This window comes from Sorex araneus, chromosome 6 (assembly GCF_027595985.1).
Source record: "Sorex araneus isolate mSorAra2 chromosome 6, mSorAra2.pri, whole genome shotgun sequence".
NCBI lineage: Eukaryota > Metazoa > Chordata > Mammalia > Eulipotyphla > Soricidae > Sorex > Sorex araneus.
The window spans coordinates 87429650-87456385 of NC_073307.1; the positions used below are offsets into that span (position 1 = coordinate 87429650).

The 26736-nt window shown below is 44.2% G+C and overlaps 1 protein-coding gene across 1 annotated transcript in view; it reads right to left on the reverse strand.

Moving 5' to 3' along the window:
• The window catches only part of ANO2 (anoctamin 2), a 373823-nt gene that overhangs the window by 147893 nt on the left and 199194 nt on the right, over positions 1 to 26736 (reverse strand). Inside the window, exons 12-14 of the mRNA XM_055142616.1 lie at positions 26499 to 26581; positions 20776 to 20787; positions 20450 to 20554 (exon numbers count right to left, since the gene is read on the reverse strand). Of these exons, the coding sequence (XP_054998591.1) occupies positions 20450 to 20554; positions 20776 to 20787; positions 26499 to 26581 (200 nt within the window). The remainder of the gene's footprint in view (positions 1 to 20449; positions 20555 to 20775; positions 20788 to 26498; positions 26582 to 26736) is intronic.

Below are 26736 nucleotides of genomic sequence, written 5' to 3' on the forward strand. Positions count from 1 at the left end.
AAAAATACACACCTAGACCCAAGAAATATTATGAAACTCCTAGATATTACCAACTCATCTTCTTTGTTTTATGTGTGGGTGGGTCTCCATGGAACTAAGAAGATCCCTGAGTACTACATTTATAGGATAAAAGTTAGAAAACATGAAGACGTAAGTTATAATATAGTGTTTATTATCCATGACTATATGACTCTGGTCCCTGTCATTGTTCTTTCTATTGCTCTTCTTTCTTTTATTTTACTCTTCCTTCTTCTTATTTGAACCTTGATGGAAACTTTGTCTTTGATGAGGGATATTGGTATTTTACCGACGGGTGCGGTATGGTGACACATTTGGAAAAGAAATTTAATTAAAACTGCCCCTTAAAGATATATGGTCTTGTAAACCAACTCTACCTCAGTATAACTTCTTAAATAAAAAAATTCGTGTTTTTAGCATTTCCAAAGGGCCCAATTGAGGATCGCAGCATGAAATAGGAGCCACTATCCTCAACTATATATGAGTGTAAAAGTACAAAATGCATAACAAATCCAAGGAACTTTATTAGAGTAGTTTGGGGGCTAATATCACAATTCCATGATCCATCAAATGTTCTGAAGGCACACCCTTGGTACTCCAGGGAGATAAAATAACTACCAATAGAGAGTTCATGATCAAATGAAAAATGGTACTAAAATACAGAACACCATACACAAGTATTTATCAAGCGTTCTGCTGTGAATGAATCATGTTTTCCATAGGCCGACACTGTTTGTGTGTACATGCTGGATAGCTGAAAAAATGTGCATCTCAACAAGAAAACCTTTCCCTTTCTCGGAAGTTAAAGTGACCCTACTTGCCCTCTAAATTGTTTCCAGAAGTTTAAGTTATCAAAGGAATTTTCATACTTTTTTGGTTGATCACTTACCAACTGGGACACATTTCCTCTTGGAGCTGAAACCATAGATCACGAATTGTCCCATTGAGTCCCCTGCCAAAACCTGGCCTCCAGTCAACACATGAAATATCTTCATTGGAGGGGCTCTTTCGATCTATTCAATGCCCCAGAATCATTTTTCCATGATCATGATGAGGATGGAAGATGTTATTCACTCCAAGATTTGATACAAGTAACCCACCCATTCCCAGGAAGTGATCGATGACTCCCTGGCCAGCACTGGACCCCAGTACCTAAGACAATGACCCATCAATGCTCCCTAAACATCTGCTCTCCCCGTCACACTGGCCAGAGAACAAAGGTCTCCTGCTTTCCCCAAGGGGCATCCAAGTCAATGAGAAAATTCTAGGATAGGAATTAAGTGACCTGCCCCCACCTTTACTCACAGTGAAATGATTGAGCAGAGCCAAGAGAGACAATTACAATCAGGTTGTTTCTATGCACTGCTCACATATCAAGGGTTCTATCTATGTCCTTGTTTTGCCAAGTGCAAAAGCATATACACCGTAACTAAATAAAGACCTTGGAGTTCCAGAAAACTCATACGGATAGCGCCCACATTCCTCTCCTGAAGTAATCGGGACTGAGAAAACAATAACACATTCATAAATTGTATCATACCATGTAGCCCCAAACTCTGGAAAAAAGATATGTGTACTGATTATAGGTGATGTACCCCAAAGAGGAAATATTACACAATTATTAAAATAATGCTCACAAATGTAGTAGATAAGATTAGGAATTTCTTATGTTCTAAGATGAAGCAAAACAAAGGGTGATACCAAAGTAGTGTATTTTTTTTAATCATAAGAAAATACACATTAGGGGCTAGAGCGATAGCACAGCAGGTAGGGTGTTTGCCTTGCATGCGGCTGACTCGGGTTTGATTCCCAGCATCCCGTATGGTCCCTCAAGCACTGCCAGGAGTAATTCCTGAGTGCAGAGCCAAGAGTAACCCCTGAACATCACTGGATGTGACCCAAAAAGCAAAAAAAAAAAAAAAAAGAAAGAGAAAATACACATTAAAAAGGGGTATATGCTAGACTTTATGAGAGATGAAATAATGGTTTCTTTTTATAATTCACTTTGCTTTTTAGACTTTCAACATTCAGCCCCTATTACTTTTGCATGCTATCAAATACAAGGTTACATAATTTTACAAAGCTGCTGTTTAAAGAAGCTGGTCATGAAGACACAGAGGAAAAAGTTATTGAGCCAATGGGTATTAAGGCTATCTCAGAGTTGTTCTACTTGCTGTTCTCCATCCTAAAACTCCAAACACTGGTGGTAGGAAAAAAAGGGTCCAGAGTGTGGCCCCAGCTCCACCCAGGGCTCCAGAGTCCAAACTCTGGTTGTGAGCAAACTCCTTCATGACTCACTATTGACCCCTGAGCTGGTCATTTCCCTTCAAATAATCCAGCTGGCAAGGATCACACGGTGGTGCTGGGAAGATTAATTCATTCATGTTTATAGACAAGCACTCTGAGGTTCTTGGATAGGAGTCACTTCATACTAAGGAGTGCGAGTATTTGGCTGAGTACATTTCCAGGACAAACTTCCTGCCGCAAAATTTCTAAACTCAACGCAGACGCCCAAATGCAAAATAAAATTTATGCAAGTTAGCTGATAAAACCCCGGACCATTATAAAAAAAAATGAATTGAGTGTCAGATGTCTACAGGCAACTGAACATCACCACATCTGGTCTTCTAAGAGAAACATGAGTCTAGGTTCAATGGGTCTAGAGGTGAGAAAACTCTGGGCAACTAATAAGCAGGATGACTTTGCCACGAGTGGGCATTCACCTTCCCAAGGTTGTGTCTTGCTCCACTTTTGGGATATAAAGAGTTAAAATGTGCCATGGAAATTAGTACAGGCCCTTGGACCCTAAACCAACTGAAAGAGCAATTCTGACACAGAGAAGCATCATCAGAATGACAGGAAGGGAAAGCACTGTTTAAGAAAAGCAAGAGCAATATCTCACGAGATAAAGAACCGACATTGGATCATCTGTAAATGACGAATGGCTTACTGGACAAGCTACTCCTTTACAAATAAGTTAAAATTAGGGTGGTCTGCAGCCAGTTTCTGAGAGTGGGTATCCCCTGAATGCATAGGCCATGGCAACTGCTCAAGGCCTGCAGTTCTTCCCTCTTCTTCCCATAAGGCAAGCCAGAGTTCATTTGTCAGAGAGAACAGAATACCCAAAACTCACCCAGAAGTTAAGCAATGGCTTATCTTTAAATATTTCATGCATTTCAAAGAAAATCCAAGATAACAAAAAGAGTAAAGACCCCCAAGGTAGTTGGTTTGAGACATCTTCGTTCAATCACTCCATCTGATGTATAGATCACAGGTATAGGCTATCAGGTAAATAAGAACTGCCTCCCTCCCTGCGTCAGTCTACACCAATGCTCTAAATAAGAAGACAGTGTAAGAACTGTAAGTCAATGAGCACCCTCTGCCAACCGTCCCTATGAAGGGACCCACTTTTTCTTCTGCCTCTGAGGGTTCTAGGGCAGAGTGCACCCTGACCTCCAGAGAGAACCTACTTTGGATGACAGGACATCATTATTCTAAGTAGCTCAGGGATATCCAAGACAACAGTGGATCGAAACTTGAATGTTAAAAACAGCACAAAAACATGGATCCTTGTGTTCACCTTAGATTAACTGAACCCCATTCAAAAGAGGAGGCTGGTATCTTATCACTATGAATGTTGTCTGCAGCAGTTAGAGAACTTTCACTTGAGGCTAAGTGAGTATGAACTTATTTCATCACAGATATTGGCACCCTCTATCACAATACAAATTCTTTTTTTTTTTTTTTGCTTTTTGGGTCACACCTGGAGATGCACAGGGGTTACTCCTGGCTCTGCACTCAGGAATGACTCCCAGAGGTGCTTGGGGGACCCTGTGGGATACTGGGAACCAAACCCAGTTTGGCCAAGTGCAAGGCAAACACTCTACCCAATGTGCTATCACTCAGGATACAAATTCTTAATAATAGCATATAAGGAGTCACAGAATCTGACCCCATATGACACTTTATTCCATTTACTTGTAACTCACCAATCGTGCTGGTCTTCCACAAACCTCCTAAACTCATTCTCCTTTGAGATCCTTTTGCTCTTTGGTTTTCTATCTGACATTTCTGATTGTAATTATTCACTTATCTGGTTGTTTATTTTCACTGAAATTTTATACATCAAAAAAAGAAACCAAAAATATATCATTGAAATTTTAATTGAGGTTATGTTAAATTTGTATAACATTTTTTATAAAATAGACATTTTGACTATGTAAATTCTCCCATCCATGAACATGGAGTATCTCTCCAACTCTTCATGTCTACTTCTTTGTCTTTTAACAATATATTCATTTTTAATGCAGTTTCTTTATATTCTTTACTAAATTTATTCCTAAGTATTCAATTCTTGCGAACCCAGTTACAAATGAGATTGTTTCCTTTTAAAAATGTAAAGAAGTCATGTTATATCCCTTTCTTTTAAGAAATTTTATCATGAAAGACTGTTAAGTTTTATAAAATTGAGATGATGCTTTATAAATGTAAATTTTGGGACACTGAAAAATTCCTCCACTCTGGGCTACATTCTTCTAATTCATGTTAGAAGTGGTTTGATTTTTATGCCCATCAATACATTGAATATATCAATACATTGAACCCATTTGATATTAGCTGCATTATATCTTAAGATTTTCATAATTATCTTGAGATATGAGATTTTATCATTTTTAATGTTGCTGTATTTGATTCTATTATCAAGGACATGAGAGAACTATAAACTGTAAAACCAAATGCAAATTTTAACCGAGAGAGAGAGAGAGAGAGAGAGAGAGAGAGAGAAGGAGGGAGAAAGGGAGGGAGAGAGAGAGAGGGAGGGAGGGAGAAAGGGAGGGAGAGAGAGAGGGAGGGAGAGAGAGAGAGGGAGGGAGGGAGAGAGAGAGAGAGAGAGAGAGAGAGAGAATCTCATTTTGGGCTGGAAGAACAGCCCATATAGCACATTCCTCTCTAGGAAGGCCGGAAGGATTAATAAGGTGGTCACTAAAGGCAGAGGGTTCTGGGGAGATGGACAAAGGTTATCACTTATTCAGGTTATTCCTACTAAAGCTGATATTGGATTTTATTGAACAGATAAAAGTCTACCAATGTAAGGGTCAGAAAGGTAGTACAAGGGATTAGGCACCTGCCTGGCATACATCTGAGCCCATTTTAACACAAGGCTTGACATGTGTGTATATAGTCCCCTCAGCAAAGCTAGAATTTCCTCCTGTATACAGAGCCAGGTGGTGGGCACAGCGGTAGGGCGTTCGCCTTTCACACGGATGACCCGTGTTCGATTCCTCCGCCCCTCTCGGAGAGCCCGGCAAGCTACCGAGAGTATCCCGCCCGCACGGCAGAGCCTGACAAGTACCCGTGGCGTATTGGATATGCCAAAAACAGTAACAATAAATCTCACCATGGAGACGTGACTGGTGCCCGCTCAAACAAATCGATGAGCAACGGGATGACGGTGACAGTGATACAGAGCCAGGAATAGCCTGACTATTGCTGAATGTGACCCAGTCCCCACACCCATTCACACCCCCAAAAGCCAACCAGCTTAAAGAGAAGTTGCATGAAGGAGATGAGAACATAGCATTTTTATGTTCCAAAGGGTGCTCTCCCCATCATAAGGAAAATACCCTCAAACATGAGTCTGAGACAGCAAAAACAGAGCTTCGGCAAGCTTACATCCAGAGTACACAGGCAGAAGGGGGCATTTAAGGTGGTGGTGTTATCCCACTGACTAAAATGACTAAAACAGAGAACCAAAGGTCCTTCTGCCACAGATCAGAGCAAAAGGACAAAGAACAAGTACAAGTAAATATGGGAGATGAGAGTCACGAATATATATGAGATGATTCTGGTCCCTTCACACTTCCCCAAATTTCTTACAAATTTCCCATTTGTAAGAAACGGTCTGCTTTGGTGAGGACATGCCCGGTCCCATCTGGGAGGAAAACAAATAGAGCGACACCTTGGTGGAAGACACTAGGTAATGTCAGTTAACAAACAGGAAAGAACTGAGGCTGCATATTCCTTTGGGGAAGGGACAAGTGAGGGGTTGTATCTCTTGTACATCCACGGCCCTCCGCTGCCCTGCTCTGAGATTTCTTATGCTTGTTCTTGTGCCTTTTTCTCTGTTCCTCTCCTGTATCCCAGGTTTTGTTCTAACAGGAAAAGGGAATTATCAAAGACTCATTTCTTAGACTGATTTCCGGTTACAGCCAATAGGGTGGAAGGAGATTGCCAAGTGGGCGGGGAATAGAGATCCTCTTTTTTTTTTTTTTTGCTTTTTGGGTCACACCTAGCTCTGCACTCAGGGCGGTGCTCAGGGGACCATATGGGATGCTGGGAATCGAACCCGGGTCTGCCGCATGCAAGGCAAATGCCCTACCTGATCCTCTTCTTGTCCTCTTTCAGCTCCCTGCAGGTGGCCTAACGCCTCCTGGCTTGCTTCCCGTCCTGGCCTGGAGGGTGTGCCAGTCCATAACTCAGCTTCCAGCTCCACTCCCACCAGTTGCCCCTGACCCTGGGCTTCTCTGCTATTATCTCTGGGGTCTTCCCCCCATCCCTGTTAAACCTGTCAACGATCTCACTTCCACCGAAGTATTTCTCCCTTATGCATTAAATTCTCTCCACTGACTTCCTAGATTCTGAGCTTCTATCTGGATACTGACTGGCCTAAAGTATTTTTGTTTGTTTCTTTTGACCCCCAACTTTTATTGAGACACCTTGTTTGGCAATACTGCACCTGATAAGAGTCATGCATAAAATACTCTGACACCACACTCACAACCAGAGTGTCAACTTCCCTCCACCAATATTCACTGGGTCCTTCCCATCCACCCCACACACCACTTTGGTAAACTCAATATTGAAGGCCAATTATCAGGTTCTGTTACTTTAGCCGTCTGTATCCTCTAACTAAGCTTCTTTAAATTCCACATAAGGGAGGGGTTATTCTATATTTGTCCCCATCTTCTCCTTTCTCACTGACTTTACTCAGCAGATAATTCCCTCCAGTTCCATCCATGCGGCAGAAGTTTGCATGATTTACTCTTTAATAGCTAAATAGTATTCCATTGCGTATATCCCTCTCGGAGAGCTTGGCAAGCTACCAAGAGTATCCCTCCCGCACAGCAGAGCCTGGCAAGCTCCCAGTGGCATATTCAAGATGCCAAAAACAGTAACAACAACTCTCACAATGGAGATGTTACTGGTGCCCACTCGAGAAAATCGATGAAAAACGGAATGACAGTGATAGAGTGATACAGTGATTGTGTATATATACCACAATGTATGAATCCATGCATGCTTTGTTTCTGTTCATATCTTGACTACTGTGAATAGTGCTGCACAAAAGATGGAACACAAATGACATTTTGTTTTGTTTTGTTTTGTTTCGTTTTGTTTTGTTTTGTTTTGTTTGGGGGCCACTCCTGATGATGCTCAGGGCTTACTCCTGGATCTGCATTCAGAAGTCACCCCTGACAGTGCTCAGGGGATTCTATGGGATGCCAGGGATCAAACCCAGATAGGCTCTGTGCAAGACAAGCACCTCACCTGCTGCACTATCTCTCTGGTACCCCAAATGAATTTCCAAATAGTGTTTTGGGGTTCTTGGGACAGATGCCAAGAACTGGGATTGTTAGGTCATAATGGAAGCTCAGGTATTGATATATTTTTTTTTGCTTTTGGGGTCACACTTAGCAGTGCACAGGGGCTACTCCTGGCTCTGCACTCAGGAATCACCCCTGGCGGTGCTCAGGGGACCATATGGGATGCTGGGAATCGAACCTGGGTCGGCTGCGTGCAAGGCAAACGCCCTACCCGCTGTGCTATTGCTCCAGCCCCCTGTATCATTATTTTTTGAGTAGTCTCCAAGTAGCTGTAGGAATCTGATACTGTCGGGACCTACCCAACTCTTCACTGACCTGACCACACAATGCAGAGCTCCAATAGCCAAAATCCAGCATCTCTGCCACCTTAACAAAAAGCAATTTTTTAATGGTCTAACCCTTCTCCACTCATGCATGTTCAGGACAGTTGAAAAGAGCAGGGAATTCACACATATGCACACACACACACACACACACACACACACACACACACACACACACCATAGCTCTGGTGGTGACAAGGGGAAGAAGCCAGATATGAATTGGAGGCCAACAATAGTTATGTCTAGAGGTTCCTGGGATCAGAGTCACAATCTCAAGATGTCTTTTTTTCTCTAAGAAAATGCTTTCTGTGGCCCATCCCCTTCCAGGGAGTAAAATCACCTTTAGACAATTGGAAAAAGTCAACCCAACACTTGATTTTCCATGTTCAAGGATGTGCTAGTACCAAAAGGAGAGAGAGAGTTTGGGGGAAATTGTCTGCTACAGAGTTGAGGGGAGGGTTGGGGCGGGGGGAGGGTTATGCTGGGGACATTGGTGATGGAAAATGTGCTCTGGTGGGGGGATGGATATTCAATCATTGTATGCCTGAAACTCAAACATGAAAGCTTTGTAATTGTATCTCACTGTGATTCAATTAAAAAAAATTAAAATAGTCTACTTTCAGCCCGAACACGATGGCCACTCAATACCTCTACTGCAAACCACAACACCCAAAAGGAGAGAGAGAGCAAATGGGAATGCCCTGCCACAGAGGTGGGGTGGGGTGGGGGAGGATGGGGTGGGGGTGGTGGGAGTGATGCTGGGACCATTGGTGGTGGAGAATGGGCACTGGTGGAGGGATGAGCACTCACCCACTGTATGACTGAAATGCAAACATGAACGTTTATAAGCCTATAACTACCTCACAGTGATTCACTAATAAAAAAAAATTTTTAATTTAAATTTGAAAAAAAGGATGTGCTAATATAGGACTCTAGAGGCCTGTGTGCACCTCCTGGGAACTCAGGGGCAATGAAATAATGACACAGACCCAGAGAACAAGAGACAACCCGCATCCGGGTGCTTTGAGCAAATGGCAAAGCCACTGAAACAAGAAAGGAGTCGTGCAAACGGCAAGGCCAAAGTCAGCCACGCTTCCCCAGGCCAGGGCCACGGGCTAGCCTCATGGATCCCACCGCTGCTCCAACCCCCCGACCCCCCGAAGTTCCTGATCCCTGCACAGGTTTGGGAATCAGAGCCTGTCCCAGGGGCTGGTCTAAAGTGCCATCCTGGAGGACCCTGCGTCAGCTCCGAGCCACGTCCACAGCCACTTCTGCTCCCCCACCCACTCTCACTTCACATTTCTCCCCCGCGTCTCCTCTGGGGCCGGCATCTCCTTATATGTAGCTTCTTCATTGAGACCTGCGCCCGGGGAAATGTATACAATAAGCCACGGAGAAGGTCTTCTGGGAGCCAGAACTTCTGAGGCTGAGAATGGGCTGTCAGTTGAAGAGGGCCAGAGCCCACGTTCCCTCTCCACTCCACCCCACCCCCCCCGCCCCCCGCCCCCCGCCGCTGATGGCTGGGCCACCCGAGAGCCAGTCCTGGGGAGGAATCATTCACCGCCCCACGGAGGAAGATGTTTACGGAGTCTCTCTGCATTTCCCTGGCATCTCTCTCCGCCAAGCCTGAGCCACCCAGAGGCTGGAACGGAAGCAAAGGCTTCTGGATAAAAGGTTGTCCAGTTTAGTTCACATCTTGAGAAGTTAAAAAGATGCCAATAGCCCGATGCCCTGGGTCTCCTCCTAACACATGCCTAAAACACACACACACACACACACACACACACACGTGCAATGACTCATACACTCAGGTGTGTGAGGCACTCACACATGTGTGTTGCACACACATGTGTACAATGAGATGCATGCATGCACACCTAGATAGCCACACCTACAAGTACAAATACACTCATATCGATCCACACTAAACAGAGAGACTGAGAAAAGACAGAGGCGGAGAAGAGCTTGGGGCCACACCACTTTCCAGTCCAAGAGAAAAGTCGGGGGAGGCGCATGCGTCTACGCTGGAGCCTGGTCCCCTTCTGCAACAGCCTTCATCGAGGACGGAGGACTCGGGCCTCCCTCCTGCTGGCTCCTCCCCAGCCCACACAGGAGAAGAGGGGCGAAGGACAGCCCCGAAAGGCCCCAACACTCAGCTCTTAGTTGTGAATCCATGAGACACCCACTAGTAAAGAGTATGGGAAACGGTGGACACTGCAGGAAATAAAAGACTTGAGGCACCGACCCGCCTGCTACCTGTTACTCACCTCAGCCCAGTACCTGGAAATCCAGCAGACCTATTGCCACCCCCAGTGCTTCCCTTGGCTGTAAGGAGCGATTTTACCTTACTGATCTTATCCTATCACCATTTGTTTATCACTAGCTAACGCCCATGCCACACCCTGCATTTCTATTGGGGGTCCCGGCATGCATACTATACCACCTCCTCCCAGCAGGGAGGAATAAATACTGTAACTGCCATAGAATAAATGCCTTTTCTCCCTCCTCTGGGCTCTGCGTTTGTTCATTCGGCTGCATCCCCTTCTCAGCCCCACGAAGGGTTCTCCCTGCTGAACAGAACTAGACCTCCACATCGACCTCCACACTTGGCCAGTGAGGGAGCATCTTACTCTCCAAGTATCTGAGAGATCTGCCTATTTCCCTTTTTTTGTTTTTGGACCCTTCGATGGTTAGTAAGTCACTGTGTGTCTTCAAGAGAGGGCCTGGGGGGATTCGACTCACCCTAGAAAATTCTCAAGAAGTTTCAGAGAACTCCTGTGGAAAGTTCAGACCATCTCGCCTCTGCCCAGAGAGGGAGCCAGACAGACCCCTTCAGCTATCTCCCTGGGCCCCCGTTCCTTCGTGTCCTCTGACAGTCCCCAGCTTCCTGTGGCTGCTGTCCCGGCCTCCTCCCCAGAGGCCCCAGGGATGCATAATTTATCCCACATGTTTGTTTGTGGCGCCTGCCAGAGGCATCTGTGCTAAATGTTTCAGGCCTTTGACTTCAGATGAGTTTCCCTTTGAAATCCTTGTCCCCGGGGTGGTGCAGTGAACAGTAAATTAACACCCATCTATCCATAGGCCTCCTCTGGGCACAGGTTTACGAGTCCCTGCTGCCCATAAAACATTCATTAAGCACAGCGGGTCTGAGTCATGCCAGCCCTGACTGAGGACAGGTGTCTGCATTTGCCCTGGATGAGCCACTGGGTGACGAGTTCCACAAGGGGAACTGCCAGGGCCCACCTCCCCGGGGTCTGACGACACCGTGTCCCACATCCTTGCAGTCTTCAGAGTGGCAGAATCTCTCGGTAGTGGTGAATCTCTTTACTCCTTGCAGCAAAGCTCCTCCTATTATTTCATCCTCTCTTGTGGAATGGTGGGGGGGGCTATCCACAAGAGAGGGTGGGCCACACCTAGAAGTGTTCAAGGCTCTATGCTCAGAGGTTACTCCTGGCAATATTTGGGAGACCATATGGGGTCCCGGGATCAAACTGAAACTTATAATAATAATAATAATTATTATTATTATTATTGTTATTTTTGCTTCTTGGGTCACACCCGGCTATGCCTATAGAGGTTACTCCTGGCCGTACACTCAGGAATTACTCCTGGCGTTGCTCAGAGGACCATATGGGATGCTGAAAAATCAAACCCTGGTCTGCCACATAAAAGGCAAACGCCCTACCCGCTATACAACTGGAACTTTGATTGCATGCAGAGCAAACACCTTAACTATCTCTCAAGCCCTGAATCCCCATCTTTTGAGTCACAGGAAATGAGTCTGTTTTCTGACTCACTGGATGAATGCAAAGCTTATGTAAAGAAGTTTCTTGATTTTTTTTTCTGTCATCAGGGAAATGCAAGTCAACACAACGATGAGATGCCAACTCGCACCAGCGAGGCTGATACATGAAGCATGCTGGTGGATGTGGGGAAAAGGGACCCTCCATCCACTGTTGGTGGGAAGGCTTGTGGTTTCATGTGGAAAATAGTATGGAAATGGTACCAAAAATTTAAGAATTGAGCTCAGCAATTCTACTTCTTGGCGTCTACTCCCAAGAGCCCCCACATGAGAAGTTAAAAAGGTACTTGCCCTTCTCTGTTCATAGCACTGCCATTCACAAAACAACCCAAGTGCCTAAAAACAGATGAATGGATAAAGAAATTGTTTCTGAATATGATGGAATACTAATCAGCTGCGAGAAAAGGTGAACCATGCTATGTGGATGGAACTCAAGGGCATCGTGCTGAGTTAGGAGAAGGAGAGATACAAAATGATGCCTCTATAAGGTACAGAGAAATAACATCTGCATTTGTATGTTTGTTGCAGCACTGTTTACAATAGCCAAAATCTGAAAAAAAAAAAACCAGAGTGCCCAAAAACAGAAGACTGGTTAAAGAAACTTTGGTACATCTACACAATGGAATACTATGCAGCTGTTAGAAAAGACGAAGTCTTGAAATTTGCATATATGTGGATCAACATGGAAAGTATCATGTTGAGTGAAATGAGTCAGAAAGAAAGAGACAGACATAGAAAGATCGCACTCATATGTGGAATATAAAGTAGCAGAATGGGACACTAACACCCAGGAATAGTAGAAATAAGAACCAGGAGGTCTGCACCACAACTTGGAAATTGGCCTCACATGCAAGGGGAAAAGGTAGCAGAGACAGAGAAGGGAACACCTAGTAGAGAATTTTGGGAGGACCCACTCAGGTTGAAAGCAGCATACCCAAAGTAGACTATAGACCAAACATGATGGCCACTCAATACCTCTGTTGCAAACTACAACACCCAACAGGAGAGAGAACAAAAGGGAATGCCCTGCCACAGAGGCAGGTCGGGGTGGTGGGGGTTGGGGTGGGGGTGGGGGAGAATGGGCACTGGTGGAGGGATGTAAACAAAATGCAAACATGAAGGTCCATAAGTTTGTAACTGTACCTCACGGTTATTCATTAATAAAAAAAAATAAAAGAGAAAATAACAAAAAAAAAAAACCCAAAATGATGCCTCTAATATGTGGTATATGAAGACACATAGTAAGGGGATAACAAATGACCAGTAGTAACAGACCTTGAGGGTCAATCCACAAAGCAGAGTTTGACAAAAGGGTGAATTTGGAGCAGGGGGAGCGTGCATCAGAGGGGACTTTCAGACACTGAAGGAATGCTGACAATGGCAGGGATTGGGGGGTGTAGAACAGAGTATATCTGAAACTACAGTTAGCAGCATTGTAAATCAGCATGTCTAAATAAAAAACTTAAAAACAGCAAGAACAAAGTTTATTAACAGAACAGGAGGCCTGGGCCAGAAGGAGCTTGGGAAAGATAAGAGGAAGACTAAGTGGAAATCAGGGCTATGCACCAACCTCACTGTTTATGGAACTTACATCTGTCCTCAACTCAGAACCTTATCATCTTGTATAAAAAGAAGAAAGTCTCTGCAAGATAACTTGCAACCCTCCTCTCCCCCGATCAGTGATCCAAGAAAAAAAAAAACAAGAGGGAGCACGATCTGTTATTCATGGTCCCAGCTCCATACTCTTCCTTGGAAACTATATGTGTGTGTGTGTGTTTGTGTTTGTGTGTCTGGGTGTTTATAGTTCTTAATTCTCCCTCCTGTGTGTTGAACTTTTGCTATTTATTTTGAGCTAATTCTATTCAGTGTTTTCCTCAGTGGAAACAGAGCATCACCCCACCAAATTTATACAAAACCACCAAGGAAAAGAGTAGGTTTGCGTTTGCATCCATTTTCCAACCAATGCCCTAACTCTTTCAGCCTTCGGCAGAAGGAAGAAGATGCAAGCATGACATTTTACAAGGGTTGAAGGGAAACATTTTAGAGGCAGAACATTTTTATATTTATTTTTAGTTTGCTTTTGGGGTCACACCCAGCAATGCACAGGAGTTACTCCTGGCTTTGCACTCAGGAATTACTCAAGGCAGTGCTTGGGGGTCTATATGGGATGCCAGGGATTGAACCCGGGTTGGCTGCATGCAAGGCAAACGCCCTACCCGCTGTGCTATTGTTCTGGCCTCTACAGACAGAAGAACACTGCTTTGAAATCAGATCACTCATACTCTAGTTCTGTCATTTATTAGTATTGAGCACATGATAAATTTCTCAAGGTGTCCATCTTCTCAACAAAACTCGGAGACAATAATGGTTTGAGATTTGAATGAATTAGAACCTGCAAAACCTTGCCCATAGTGAATAATTTCATAAATGGTTCTTTTAATTTCATAATTATAACCATCCTAGCTAATCCCATATGCTTGATAATCCTAAGAGTGTAGATGAGAACAATCTACTGACCACTATACCAAGATACATAAGACTGTCTACCCACAAAATTACAGGTTCATGGTCACCATACCCTCTCATATTAGCAAGAAAAATCGCCAACTCTTAGCACAGAGGCTCTCCTCCAGTGTCTCAGATGACAGCAGAGGCAGGACGGACCCACAAGAGAGACTGGTCACCTAGTTAAAGTACCATGTAAGTAAGATTTTAGGACTTACCACACTATCCTTCTGCACCCCTTCTCAAGGTGGACATGCAGTTATCACCTCATTACAGTACAAAATGTTTTCTTCCAATCAGCATCATTTGGATATGATGTGACTTTTTCCTCAGTCATAAAGAAAGAATGAAAAAGCTTTGGGTCACAGTCAACATCCTACTTAATGGAAAGACTAAAGTTTTCTACAAAGATCAAGAATAAGAAGAGGAAATCTGCTCACGCAGCTTCTATTTAAAATTGTACAAGAGTCTTTAGTCAGGAAAATTGGGAAAAGGAAGGAGGGGGAGAAAAGAAGAAAAAAGGAGAGGGAGGAAGGAAGGAAGGAAGGAAGGAAGGAAGGAAGGAAGGAAGGAAGGAAGGAAGGAAGGAAGGAAGGAAGGAAGGAAGGAAGGAAGGAAGGAAGGAAGGAAGGAAGGAAGGAAGGGAGGGAGAGAGGAAGGGAGGGAGACAAGCTAATTATGATAGCCAAAAGGTAGATACATCCACATATCCATCAGTTCATAAATAAATATAATTATATATAATTCCTCCCAAAATATTTTTTTGCTTTGTACTCTGGGGTAATTTCTAGCACGCCTCAGAAAAACCTGGAAAATGTCAGGGATAGAACTAGGGCAAGCAGTGCCTTACCCTCTGTACTATCTCTCTAATCTCTCTGTTCCCTGGAATATTTATTGGCAATTTTTTAAAAAACTACAACATAGATGAAGTATGAAAACATGTGGGTTTAGGGGTACACCTGGTGTTGTTCACAGGTTATCCTGGCTCTGTGCTCAGGAAATCCTATGTGGTACCATGGATAGAAATGGGGTCAGCAGCAATGAGATATCATTTCGCACCAGTGAGAATGGCATATAATCAAAAATAGAGAAGCAATCTGTGAGACTTGCATTCACTGTCGGTGGGAATGTCGTCTGGTTCAACCCCTGTGGAAAGCAGTATGGGGAGTCCTCAGTAAACTTAGAACGGGGCTGCCATTTACCCAGAAATTCCACTTTTGGTTCTCTACTCCCAGGACTTGAAAACATTTATTTGAAAGGACTTATGCACACTATTTTCATTGCCACATTTAGTACAATAACTAAGATATGGAATCAAGGTGTCCAATGACAGATGAGTGTAATTATGAAGGTGTGTTATATATATTAATATATATAAACTCTTTCCTTGCAGCTACACAGTATCCCATTATATATAATAGATAATTCCATTTTATATATATATATATATATCATTGTATTACTGTTATCCCGTTGCTCATCGATTTGCTCGAGTCTCTCTCCATTGTGAGACTTGCTTTTACTGTTTTTGGCATATCGAATATGCCATGGGTAGCTTGCCAGGCTCTGCTATGCGGGCGAGATACTCTCAGAAGATTGCCAGGCTGTCCTAGAGGAGCGGAGGAATCAAACCTGAGTCGGCCACATGCAAGGCAAATGGCCTACCTGCTGTGCTATCACTCTAGCCCCCATTATATATATAGTTCATTATATATAAATTCCATGATATATAATGGGATACTATGTAGACGAAAGGAATTATGAAATCATGCATTTTCTGCTACTTGGTCACTGGGTTATCATGTTGAGTGAAGTAAGCTAGAGGAAGAAAGACGAACACTGGATGATCTCACTTATCTGTGGTATATAAAATAACTAAATGAGGAAATGTAATGTAGTAAAGGCAGGATGCCTAGACCATTCTCAAACCCAGATCTTAGGGAGAGAGAGAAAGGACACAGGAAGAAGGACAGAGAAGGAAAGAAGTCAAGGGGAGAAGGAAGGTAAGACAGGAAAAGAATGGAGGAAACAGGGATTGGGGCCTCAATTATACTGGTAATGTGGGTGAGTGGTATAGAAAATATGGGATCTAAGCTGCAACCACGGAACTGTCAAGGTGTTGGCGTTGGTGTTGGTTGGAGTCTTGGGGGAGAAAAGAATGGAACATGAGAACACTGGTGGAGGGAAACTGACACTTCCCTGGGATTGGTGTTAAAATATTATACACCTATAATTCAACTATCAATAACTTTGTAAATCACAGTTCTTTAATTAGATTATAGCACTGTAGCACCATTATCCCATTGTTTATGGATTTGCTTGAGCAGGCACCAGTAACATCTCCATTGTGAGACTTGTTACTGTTTTTGGCATATCAAATACGCCATGGGTAGCTTGCCAGGCTCTGCCATGTGGGTGGGATACTCTCAGTAGCTTGCCGGGCTCTCCGAGAGGGACAGAGGAATCTAACCCAGGTCGGCCGCATGTAAGGCAAATGCCCCACCTGCTGTGCTATGGCTCCAGTCCAATTAGATTATAAAATTTGAAAATAGAAAAGAACATGAGTCAGTCATATGTAGGGCACTGTAATCCCCGAACCATCTCTCTAGCTCCCAAGTCATGAAAATGTTTTCTGTATTACTGTATTACTGTCATCCCATTGCTCATCAATTTGCTTGAGTGGGAGCCAGTAACATGTCCATTGTTGTTGCTGTATTAGGCATATCAAATATGCCACGGGTAGCTTGCCAGGCTCTGACATGCAGGCAGGACACTCTTGGTAGCTTGCCGGGCTCTCCAAAAATGTTGGAGGAATCAAACCCGGGTCAGCCGCATGCAAAGCAAACATCCTACCCGCTGTGCTATCACTCCTTTCTACGTAAAAGAATTTAAAGATATATTTTGCCTGATAACACTTATATGAAAGTCCAGAACAAGAAAATCTATAGAGAAAGTAGATCAGTTATTTCCCAGAACTTGCTAAATACTGGGTACAGTTTGTGCTGGGGGAAGGGGAAGGAGAGGGGAGGAAATAAAAATATTTTAAACTTGGATTATGAGAATTATTGCATTTTGTAATTATTGCATATTGTAATTTGTGAATATACTAAAAGCCATTGAACTGTAGACCCCGAATGGACACATGTTATTATCAGAATTCAATTTAACACAAATGTTTTTTAAAGTGGGTTGATGTGTTTTTCAGTTTACAAAGGAATGCAACAGGATTTGAGGACTAGAGTAGGTCAGTTTGAGATCAGAGGCAGAGCTAAGTGTGGCTACCAGCATCCCCAAAACTAGCTTCACGGTCTTTGGCAAGTCCCAAAATCACCCTGAGTCTCAATAAATGATAATTTGTTATCACTCCACAGGAAAGAAATTCAAATATTCAGATAAATCACCTCCAAATTCCAATGAAGGCAAGAATAAACGTGGTCCCCTGGGGTGAAAGAAGACAGCAAAGATCACTTACTAGGCTAGGAGTCCTTGACTGATTTGACTTCCCGTCCCTTTTGCTGAAACAAAATCATTCAGTATCCCCCTGAAAACTACTTTCTTTGGCCTAGACAAGATTCAGAGAGCCCGCACACGAAATGGCTCCTCTGCTCCTAAAAGCCTATGATCCCGGAGGCCGACTAACTACTCAGCACCCAGCGGCTTCTTACAGAAATGCATCTAGACAGTGAACTGAGCTACAACCCCATGCCGCCCCGGGAGGGGAAAGGTTTTTCTCTCTTGGCCTTTTATTTTGGCAACTTCTGGCAAAAATCTCTCTGGACTTTATTACTAAAATATCAGAAATCCAAAACTGTGTGGCCACACAAGCTCATATATTCTTCATTCTCAGCAGTGGAAAACAAACTATCAAATGATGCCTTTTCAGCAGGTTCGATCGTTGGGGGAAAATTCCAAATAATAATAGTGAGTTATCTGTCGAAATATTGAATGTATTCAAAGTATAGAGAGAATAAAGTGAAGATCATTAGCCACACAGGTGGGGGGGTGGGGTGGGAGGGGAGTATACTGGGGTTCTTGGTGGTGGAACATGTGCACTGGTGAAGGGATGGGGGTTTGATCATTGTATGACTGAGACTTAAACCTGAAAGCTTTGTAACTTTTTTCATGGTGATTCAATTAAAAAATAAGAATTAAAAAAAAAAAAAGAAAACTACTTTCTTTAATCAAACGAACACAAAGTCCAACCAATTTCACCTGAGACTACCACCTCTCCCATGGATAGCTCCAGCACCCTGGGGAGCAGTAGTGTCCCCCATTTTAGGAAAGACTAAACCAAAGTTGGAAGCTTTATCCTCCATCTATTTCTACAGGTCACTGCCTTTTCTAAACACCCCACATATGGCGGGGCCCAGAGACCAGAGACACAGTGAATGCTGGCCTCAACGCTTCCCCTAGGCCAGAGCAGCCCTTCCCCTCCCTCCTATTTCTAGATTCCCAGCAAGAACGGAAGCATTTACAGTATTATTAGAACTGAGGGACCACAAAGGATGCTGACAGTCCAACTCCGGCCCTTTTTATCTTACACTGCTCATTTGGGAAGGTCATTTCCCCCACCAGGCCCATAAGGCATTAGATGCTTTGAGCTTTGCCTTCTCGACAGCATAATGAAAATAGAGGTTGAATGCTAAAACATAAACATGTGTATCATTTATAATGCATTCTGATGTTTCTCAATTATTCATGGTTCCTGAAAGTTATTTGACCTATCATGCACATATATTCATAAACAATGTTTATATTAGAACCACAGCCTCCATGTACGCAATTCCAGCTCCTTGGCATTCCCGTCTATGGAATTAAAATTAAATGAGTCGGTGATCAATAAAAGTTACATGTGATTTCCATAAAATTACCCATTGTATATTGCTCTGGGGTGGAGAAGGATGGTTGCATGGAGTTGCCGAAGCTGGCAGAGGAAAATGTTTGTTTTCTGATGAGGGTGGTGGCGATGATTAGTCTGCTGTAAGAATTAATTCATTATTTCCCTGAAAATCTGGTGGTCTTGGCCCTACTTTTCATCTAGAACAAAATAATAATAACTCAGAACTTCACCCTTTTCTCTTCTAAGCCCTGTTTCCTTTTCAAAAAAAAAAAAACAGTATTCAGGGCTCAAAAAACACCACATTCTTCTGTTCAGTTGCTTGAATAAATTTGCATGTTAACATGAATGGTTCCAACATCAAGAATGTAAAATTAAATGAAATTTGAATTCAAATCCAAGATGGAGAAAAGACACGTATAAAAACAACAGCTTTTCGATCCTGTTGAACTTTTTTCAAGGATCAGATTAGAAAAGACATAAACACACACACACACACACACACACACACACACACACACGCACTCTTGCTTTCACTTAGAAAAGACAAAAACTGACAAAGAGGAGAGCCCCTCCCACTACAGACCCCCACCTCACCCAGAGTATTTACAGATCACAGCAGATTCTAAAGCTGTCTTTCATTGTCTGAACATTACCAGAAAACTCAGAAATATGACTCAGAGCACATATTCACCACGATGCTTCTACTCTGGCAGGCCCACCCTGCTGAAGTGAAACGTAAGGAAGACAGCTTAAGTAGCTCAAGTGACCACTGGGGTGAGTTCACCCCATAGGTTCAAGGAGACTATTTCTTGCTTCCTCCTTCGAAACTACCCTTTGCGCAGCAACTTGGCAAAATGGTCAGATGCTGTGTCAAAGAGCAACCTGGGTGGGAATCCCTGCAAGTGGTTTGACCTGTGAATGTAATTTGTATCGCTGACTTTCATTTATGTTAGCAGTAGTAGTCTTCTACCTTTACTGTGAGCCTAAGATCGAACACTTAGCACAAAGCCTTGCCGAACACAAGCACACCCTAAGGTTTAACTGTCCCAGCACCGGTAGGTATGGTGATGCTTGTCATGAGTATTACATTTCTACATGAGGGAGTCTAGAAGAAACAGGCCTGGCACCGTTTCTTTTTTCTCCAACATGCTCTCCCATTCTGTCCAGACTCTACCACCAGGAAAGAGAGACAAAGTGACACCCAACACAGTTTGAGGGCAAGACAATGAGAGATGTCATTCTCCCAACTTAGCCCATTGTCCATTAACCCCTTCTCAAAAATCTAAAGGCACCCCAAGTGCCATGACAAAAAGATCTTAAATACAGAGGATGGTGAGAACAAGCATCCATATCTTACCTCCTCACCCTCACCATCTGCTCCCAGCTTCTGGACAACCGACTTGTCGCTTTCCTTCAACAATTTCTCTCGGACTTTGGTCTCGTACTCAGGCCGGGAGTGTTCCTACGATCCAAAGAGTCGAAGAGTGGTTAGTCAACACGTGGAAGAGCAGCTTTGGCCTGTGGGTAATAGAACCAGACGCCACGAGTACACTGAAGTCAGGACTTGGGGTCAGATGCTAACGAATGGCTACACCACGCACAATCACAAGGCATCTAGGTCAGGAACACGATGTGAGGGAGCGGAAGGACACACAACAATTGTTACCACGCTGAAAACCAAACCTGAGCACGTTCCTGGGGATGATGCCAGTGTTGAGAAAGGAGAGAGAAAATGTTAACTGCGTCGCTGATTCAAAGAGACACCGTGAGCTTTCCTTAGTGGTCTGACCAAAGGCCCAGGGGTACATCTATTCATGTCACTAACTATCTCTGAGTCCCAAACTTGAAGTTTTAAGGGGTCAAATCCCAGCTGGAGACACAGAGGTACCTCACAGTTGAAAGTTGGGATAACAAGAAAAGTTCCTCCCTGATTCATCACTCTGTAAGCTAAAATGGCAACCAATGAGCATCAACGTGACAGGTGGCCTATCATAAGGAATCTTAAAACTCTCTTGCCTGGACCTGTTTCCTGTATAGCCTGAGTGAATAACTCGTTGCAAGGATGCCAATGCTCAAGGACATTCCTAGGCCACTCGGCCACGCCAACCTGAAGCATGAGTCAGCAGGCGTGGGACAAGAGAACCTAACTGAGAAGATTTTGGGCAAATCCATGCAGATGCGGGAATCCTTTCAAAGAGAACAGAGCAGTGCACACTTGGCCTCACAGGTAGGTCTTCCCTGCAGTCTCCCAGGATGGAGATCTACAGGTGCAGGAACTTCCCGTTCCTGCATCATTTACTGATAATTCACAGGCAGGGATCTGGTGCTGGCTCATCATAGGCTCAGGAAACCCAGATTTCTTTATCTCTTATATCAGAGATCTCAAAAGTCAACCAGCTGGGCTCCTGATCAGTCTTCGGCTTTCCCAGGACACACCATGATGCCAGAGAGGAGAAACCGGGCGCTTAACAAATGAACACATCCAAACACATTAGAGGATGATGCTATTCGAGTATTTTGAAGACCTTCCATCTCACCCCCAAGAATGCACCATTCCACTCCTTTCAGGAAGCGTTGGCTGACTGCTATAACAAACCTAGAAGGTTCTTACTCCTCATTTTAGAAGTGGTATAATCTAAGTGATAGCTTATATCACCTACATTTCTGGATGATATGTTTTTCTTTCACTATTTCCTAGCAGTTTTGCATGTGAGTTTTTATCCTAAGCATCTGCTACCTGTATTTTTGCCACTTGTGTTTTCTCGGTTAGTACCATATGGAACCCCCACCCATCCCCACCTGCTAAGGCTCACTTGATTTGCTCTCTCACCTTCATTTATTCTCAACACCAAATTTCTGCTGCCATGTTCCAGAAGAACTTTAGATTATTTTTTTAAAGCCTTTCGTGGTTGGAAAATACTATGTAAAATATCACCTGAGTGTTATCGCAAACAGATTAAAAGCTGAGAAATGTTCTACTGCATAGATATTCTCTGAATTTCCTTAAATGTATCTTTTCTTCTGTAAGTCCTTTTACCTCCAACAATTAATGTCCTGAGAAAAGGATTCTGAGCTCGTGCTCCGTAGCTTTTGAAATGTGGTCATGTTTTATCTATATTATTCCATTGGAAGACTGGTGGAGAGGGGTGTTTCTGAGACACAACTGGTGGTATTCAGAGGATACTCCTGGCTCTGGACTCACTCTAGCAAGACTGTGGTGCCAGGTATGGAACCAGGATGGGTCACATGCAAGGTAAGCATCCCAACCCTGGTAGTATCACCAACTGCGTGGAGTATCTTTATAGTGTCTCCACTGAGAGATTTTAATTACTAGATGATGGTAGTATCGTTTTTTGGTGAATGCCCTTAGGTGGGTTCAAAACTCCTTCAAGCTACAGGAGCTTCTAGCCTTTTATATTCTGGTGGCAGGAAGTCTTGCCCACAGGCTGATTTTCCTAAGACATGCCATGCCCTACCCTGCTCTTGATGAGACTGTTGATCAACTCGCTCAAGGCTGGGCCCTACTTCAGAGTCCCCTCATCTGTTTAGAACAGAATTCGTGGCATGCAGAGGCATTCAAGACTCTCAAAGCAAAAATTTAGAGTTTTCAGCATTCCGTCAGAAGCAGGTCAGATGAGGATTTCCCTAGTTTCAGCCAAAAAGGTCGGATGAGGTTGCAGGATTCCGTGGAGCCAGACGACTGCCATTGCAACCAGAGCGAACACTAAATCCTGTTTAGGTCACTTCACCAAGCAGTGAAGGACTGGGCAAGGACTCCTTATTCCCAATGTTCCCAAATACAGCCTTCTCTGAAGCGGGACACAATGCCAAATCATCACAGACACATCATCCCTACCTCCACGTGGTTGGTGATGCCAAGAGCTATCCTGATGGAAGGACCCACGCCAGCTCACAGACCCTTCCAACCCACGTCTGCACCAAGGAGCCTGCCAGCACCTACTGAGCTCTAAATTCTTCCAGGCACCAAACTATAGTACATGCAGTATCTGCTAGTGGGGGGTTCACCTTCAAGTGGAAGAAGATGATGATAAGTTAGCTAGCACTTAGAGGGAAGAAAACAGTCGACAGGAATGAGATAACAAAGAAAATACCAAAGGGAGGTGAGGAAAGCAAGCAAGAAAGAAAGAAAGAAAGAAAGAAAGAAAGAAAGAAAGAAAGAAAGAAAGAAAGAAAGAAAGAAAGAAAGAAAGAAAGAAAGAAAGAAAGAAAGAAAGAAAGAAAGAAAGAAAGAAAGAAAGAAATAGGGAGGTGGAAGGGAGGGAGGGATAGAAAATGAGAGAGGAAGAGAAAGAGAAGGAAAGGAGGAAAGAAAGAAAAAGAAGGAAAGGAAGGAAGGAAGGAAGGAAGGAAGGAAGGAAGGAAGGAAGGAAGGAAGGAAGGAAGGAAGGAAGGAAGGAAGGAAGGAAGGAAGGAAGGAAGGAAGGAAGGAAGGAAGGAAGGAAGGAAGGAATCCATTTGGCATGACAGACATCAAGCCTTCCCTGGCCTACACCCCTAGATTACCCTAATCAAGGCTTTGTGTGTGTGTGTGTGTGTGTTGTGTGTGTGTGTTTACTTTCCCTTTGGGAACACCACACTGCCCTGGTCTTCCCTTTATTGTCCATTCAAATCCCATGAGTCTTAAAACCCCTGATTTTAAAAATTCTCCTTCCTTACATTAGCCTAGAGGAATGTGTCTCACTATTTACCATTGTGTTCTGGAGACAGAGGGCGGAGACCACTCTCTAGCATCCAGCCCAAGGAGCTGGATCTACCTCCTTGGACATCAGGGACTATTTACTAATCCCAGGCCAAAAATCAGTGTTTACTTCCTATGTTGAGATTATACTCATTCCTAAGTGTGTTTGGTAGCTAAGAATAAAAACAAGGTTGTCTTCCCTTCCTTTCGACCAAAGAATGGCTCCGGGCTGGCCCTGGTGTGCTCAGGACACACCAGCAATGCTGGAGAATCACTGGCCTTGTGGGGCCCTCATGCCAAAACCCCCTGAGAAAGTCTCCATAGGTCTGGACAAACTCTCTCCTTGACCTGGTAAGATTTCCTCAAATTGTCACCTCCCACAAAGCATAGTTACTGGGTTAAGCAGGGAACAGGAAGCTTGGATACAGAAGCAAAACTAGATTCTATGCCCCCTGGTACCAGGCATCTGTGATGGGATATTCCCAACTGTGTGTGGATGTGCGTACGTTTAATCTCTTACACACTTGCTGCCTCCAGCCCAGGACCCCACAGTGCCATCCCCAGGCAGGCTAAAATGCCCAAATGTTCCTTCTTCTCTTTGAAGATATCCTAGACCCTACAGTAGGAGAGCAGGTGCCCAGGAACCTTCCCAATGCGGTAACGACTTCTCTGTCCCCTTCTCTCTCTTTCCCTCTCTAAACTGCTTCCAAAGGGACCAATAAATGCCTCACAAAGATGTTCGAACAAGATAGGCTACACAGTCCAACTTCTCATCTCTTTCTCCCAACTTCCTAATGCTCAGTTCTCTCTAAAGGCGGAACCCCCCCATCTACACTCTCTCATTCCCACATGTTCCCTGAGGAACCCATGACCCTGCCACTCCCGGGGATAAATGAGTGGACAGAACAGGAAGAGGTCAATGTAGGTGCTCAGTACTGATGCCGGAAACCACACCCTCACCCCAGCGCTCGACCCCCCGAGTTGCTCCAAGGCCAGTTACCTACATGGAGAAATGATGTCCCAGCAAAGACAGGGAAGCCACAGAGAACAAGACTAGGTCATAGGGGGTGTTTCACCTGACCGGTCATAGAGTATCAAGATCACAAACCAAGTGCAAGGGGAGGTTCGTGAGTACAGAAAAGTGCTGCTCTCGGCCGCCGAGATGTGATCCCGGGGGCCGCACGTGTGTGGCCTCTCCGCAGCTGCACGAGCATGACTCCAGAGGCCAGCTAAACTACTTTTAGTATGGGCAGCTCTTTGCAGAATGTCTCCAGACTGAGAACTAAACCGAGGCCCCATGCCTGCCCAGGAGGGGAAAGGTATTTCTCTTTCTCGCCTCTTCCTTGCCGGGGATGAAGGGCATGGTGACCGCCATATTATGAGGACTAAAGATGTGAGTTACAAGCTTGCAATGATCCAATATCTGGAAGAAATTTCCCTGGACTTAGTTGCTAAAATACAGACATCCAAAACCGTGTGGCCACAATAGCGGCTACGTGACCTCATATCTCTTCACAACAGGTCTGACTCTAGTGGGGAACTCCTAACAATAACAGTGAGGTTTTTGTTGAAATATTGAATGTAACCAAAGTAAAGAGAAAGTAAAGTGAAATTTATGAGTTCGGGGGGGGATGGGAGGTATACTGGGTTTTTGTGTTTGTTTTTTTTTTATTGGTGGTGGAATATGGGCACGGGTGAAGGGATGGTTGTTTCAGCATTGTATAACTTAGACTTAAACCTGAAAGCATTGTAATTTTCCACATGGTGATTCAATAAAATTTTTAAAAAAAAAATTAAATAAATAAATAAATAAATAAAAATTGTAAAATCACAGCCAAAAAAAAAAAAAGTGCTACTCTCCAGGGCAGCCAACCTTGGCAGGTGAGCACTCACACAACAGAAAGGGCCCTCTCGTCCTCCTAGACCCTGTCCCCCACCTTCTCTACAGCACCCTGGGAGCAATATCCTGGGAGGGATATCCTGGGAGCGCCTATCACAATTCGCTATTCAGTCAACAGGAGCCTGCAGCAAAAGGCAGCTGAGCACCCACATGCACCCAGTTCAGCGTCAGCTTGTGGACAAGGGCCTTCGTTCTCAAAGGGTCAGGAGGGAAGGTCGCCGTGCTCTACACATGTACCCTGAAACCTAGACTCCAGGAGCACTTAACCTTGGCCCATAACTCATGCTCCAGTTTCAGATACGATGCACTGACTGACACTGTGATCTGGGTATGCGGCTCTTTTCAGAGGCATCAGAGGACCAGGATACGGATCCCCTTAGTATTCTGACATACGTGGTGCTCTGGGACACCGGGGAGCAATTCCTATTCTCTGGCTTCATGCTTGCAAATACCTTGAAAAATATCTGGGAACTAAAAGGTTGTTATGTCAAATCTCATGAATGCTACCAGCCTCGCCCCCTGTGCCAACCCTTCTACCAGAGAGGGGCACTGGTTCCTCTGGCTACTCCCCTTGCATTAATCTGAATGGTCAATGCCTCACAGATTAAGAGAATGAAGGGAATTTGAACTATTGGTAACAATGTCGATCAGCCATGAACAAATCCATGGGGCTAATCTGGTAAAGCAACCCATGTGAGCCTCCACTGGAGCCTTGATCAACTCTTGTGGAGAAGTGCTTTCACTCTGGATCATCTTTCTGGGGTCACCCCAAGGCAGAGGCTCAGAGAAACAGGCAAGAGAACTCACTTCTTCCTCTTCTATACCGGTCAGGTCCCAGAAGTAGCCCAGTCGCATCTGCAATCTCTTCCAGTTTTCGAGAAACATGGTAGCTTTAAAAGAAAAAAAAAGTCTATTAATTTTAAAGAGTAGATTTTGGGCTCCCCCATGGAGGTGGAGGATAAGCTTCCAGGTTTCAAATTCAGGGATTCTCTTTAAATCATGCAGTCCCTCCCTCCTTCTCTAGCAGGAAATGCTGGAAATGGGC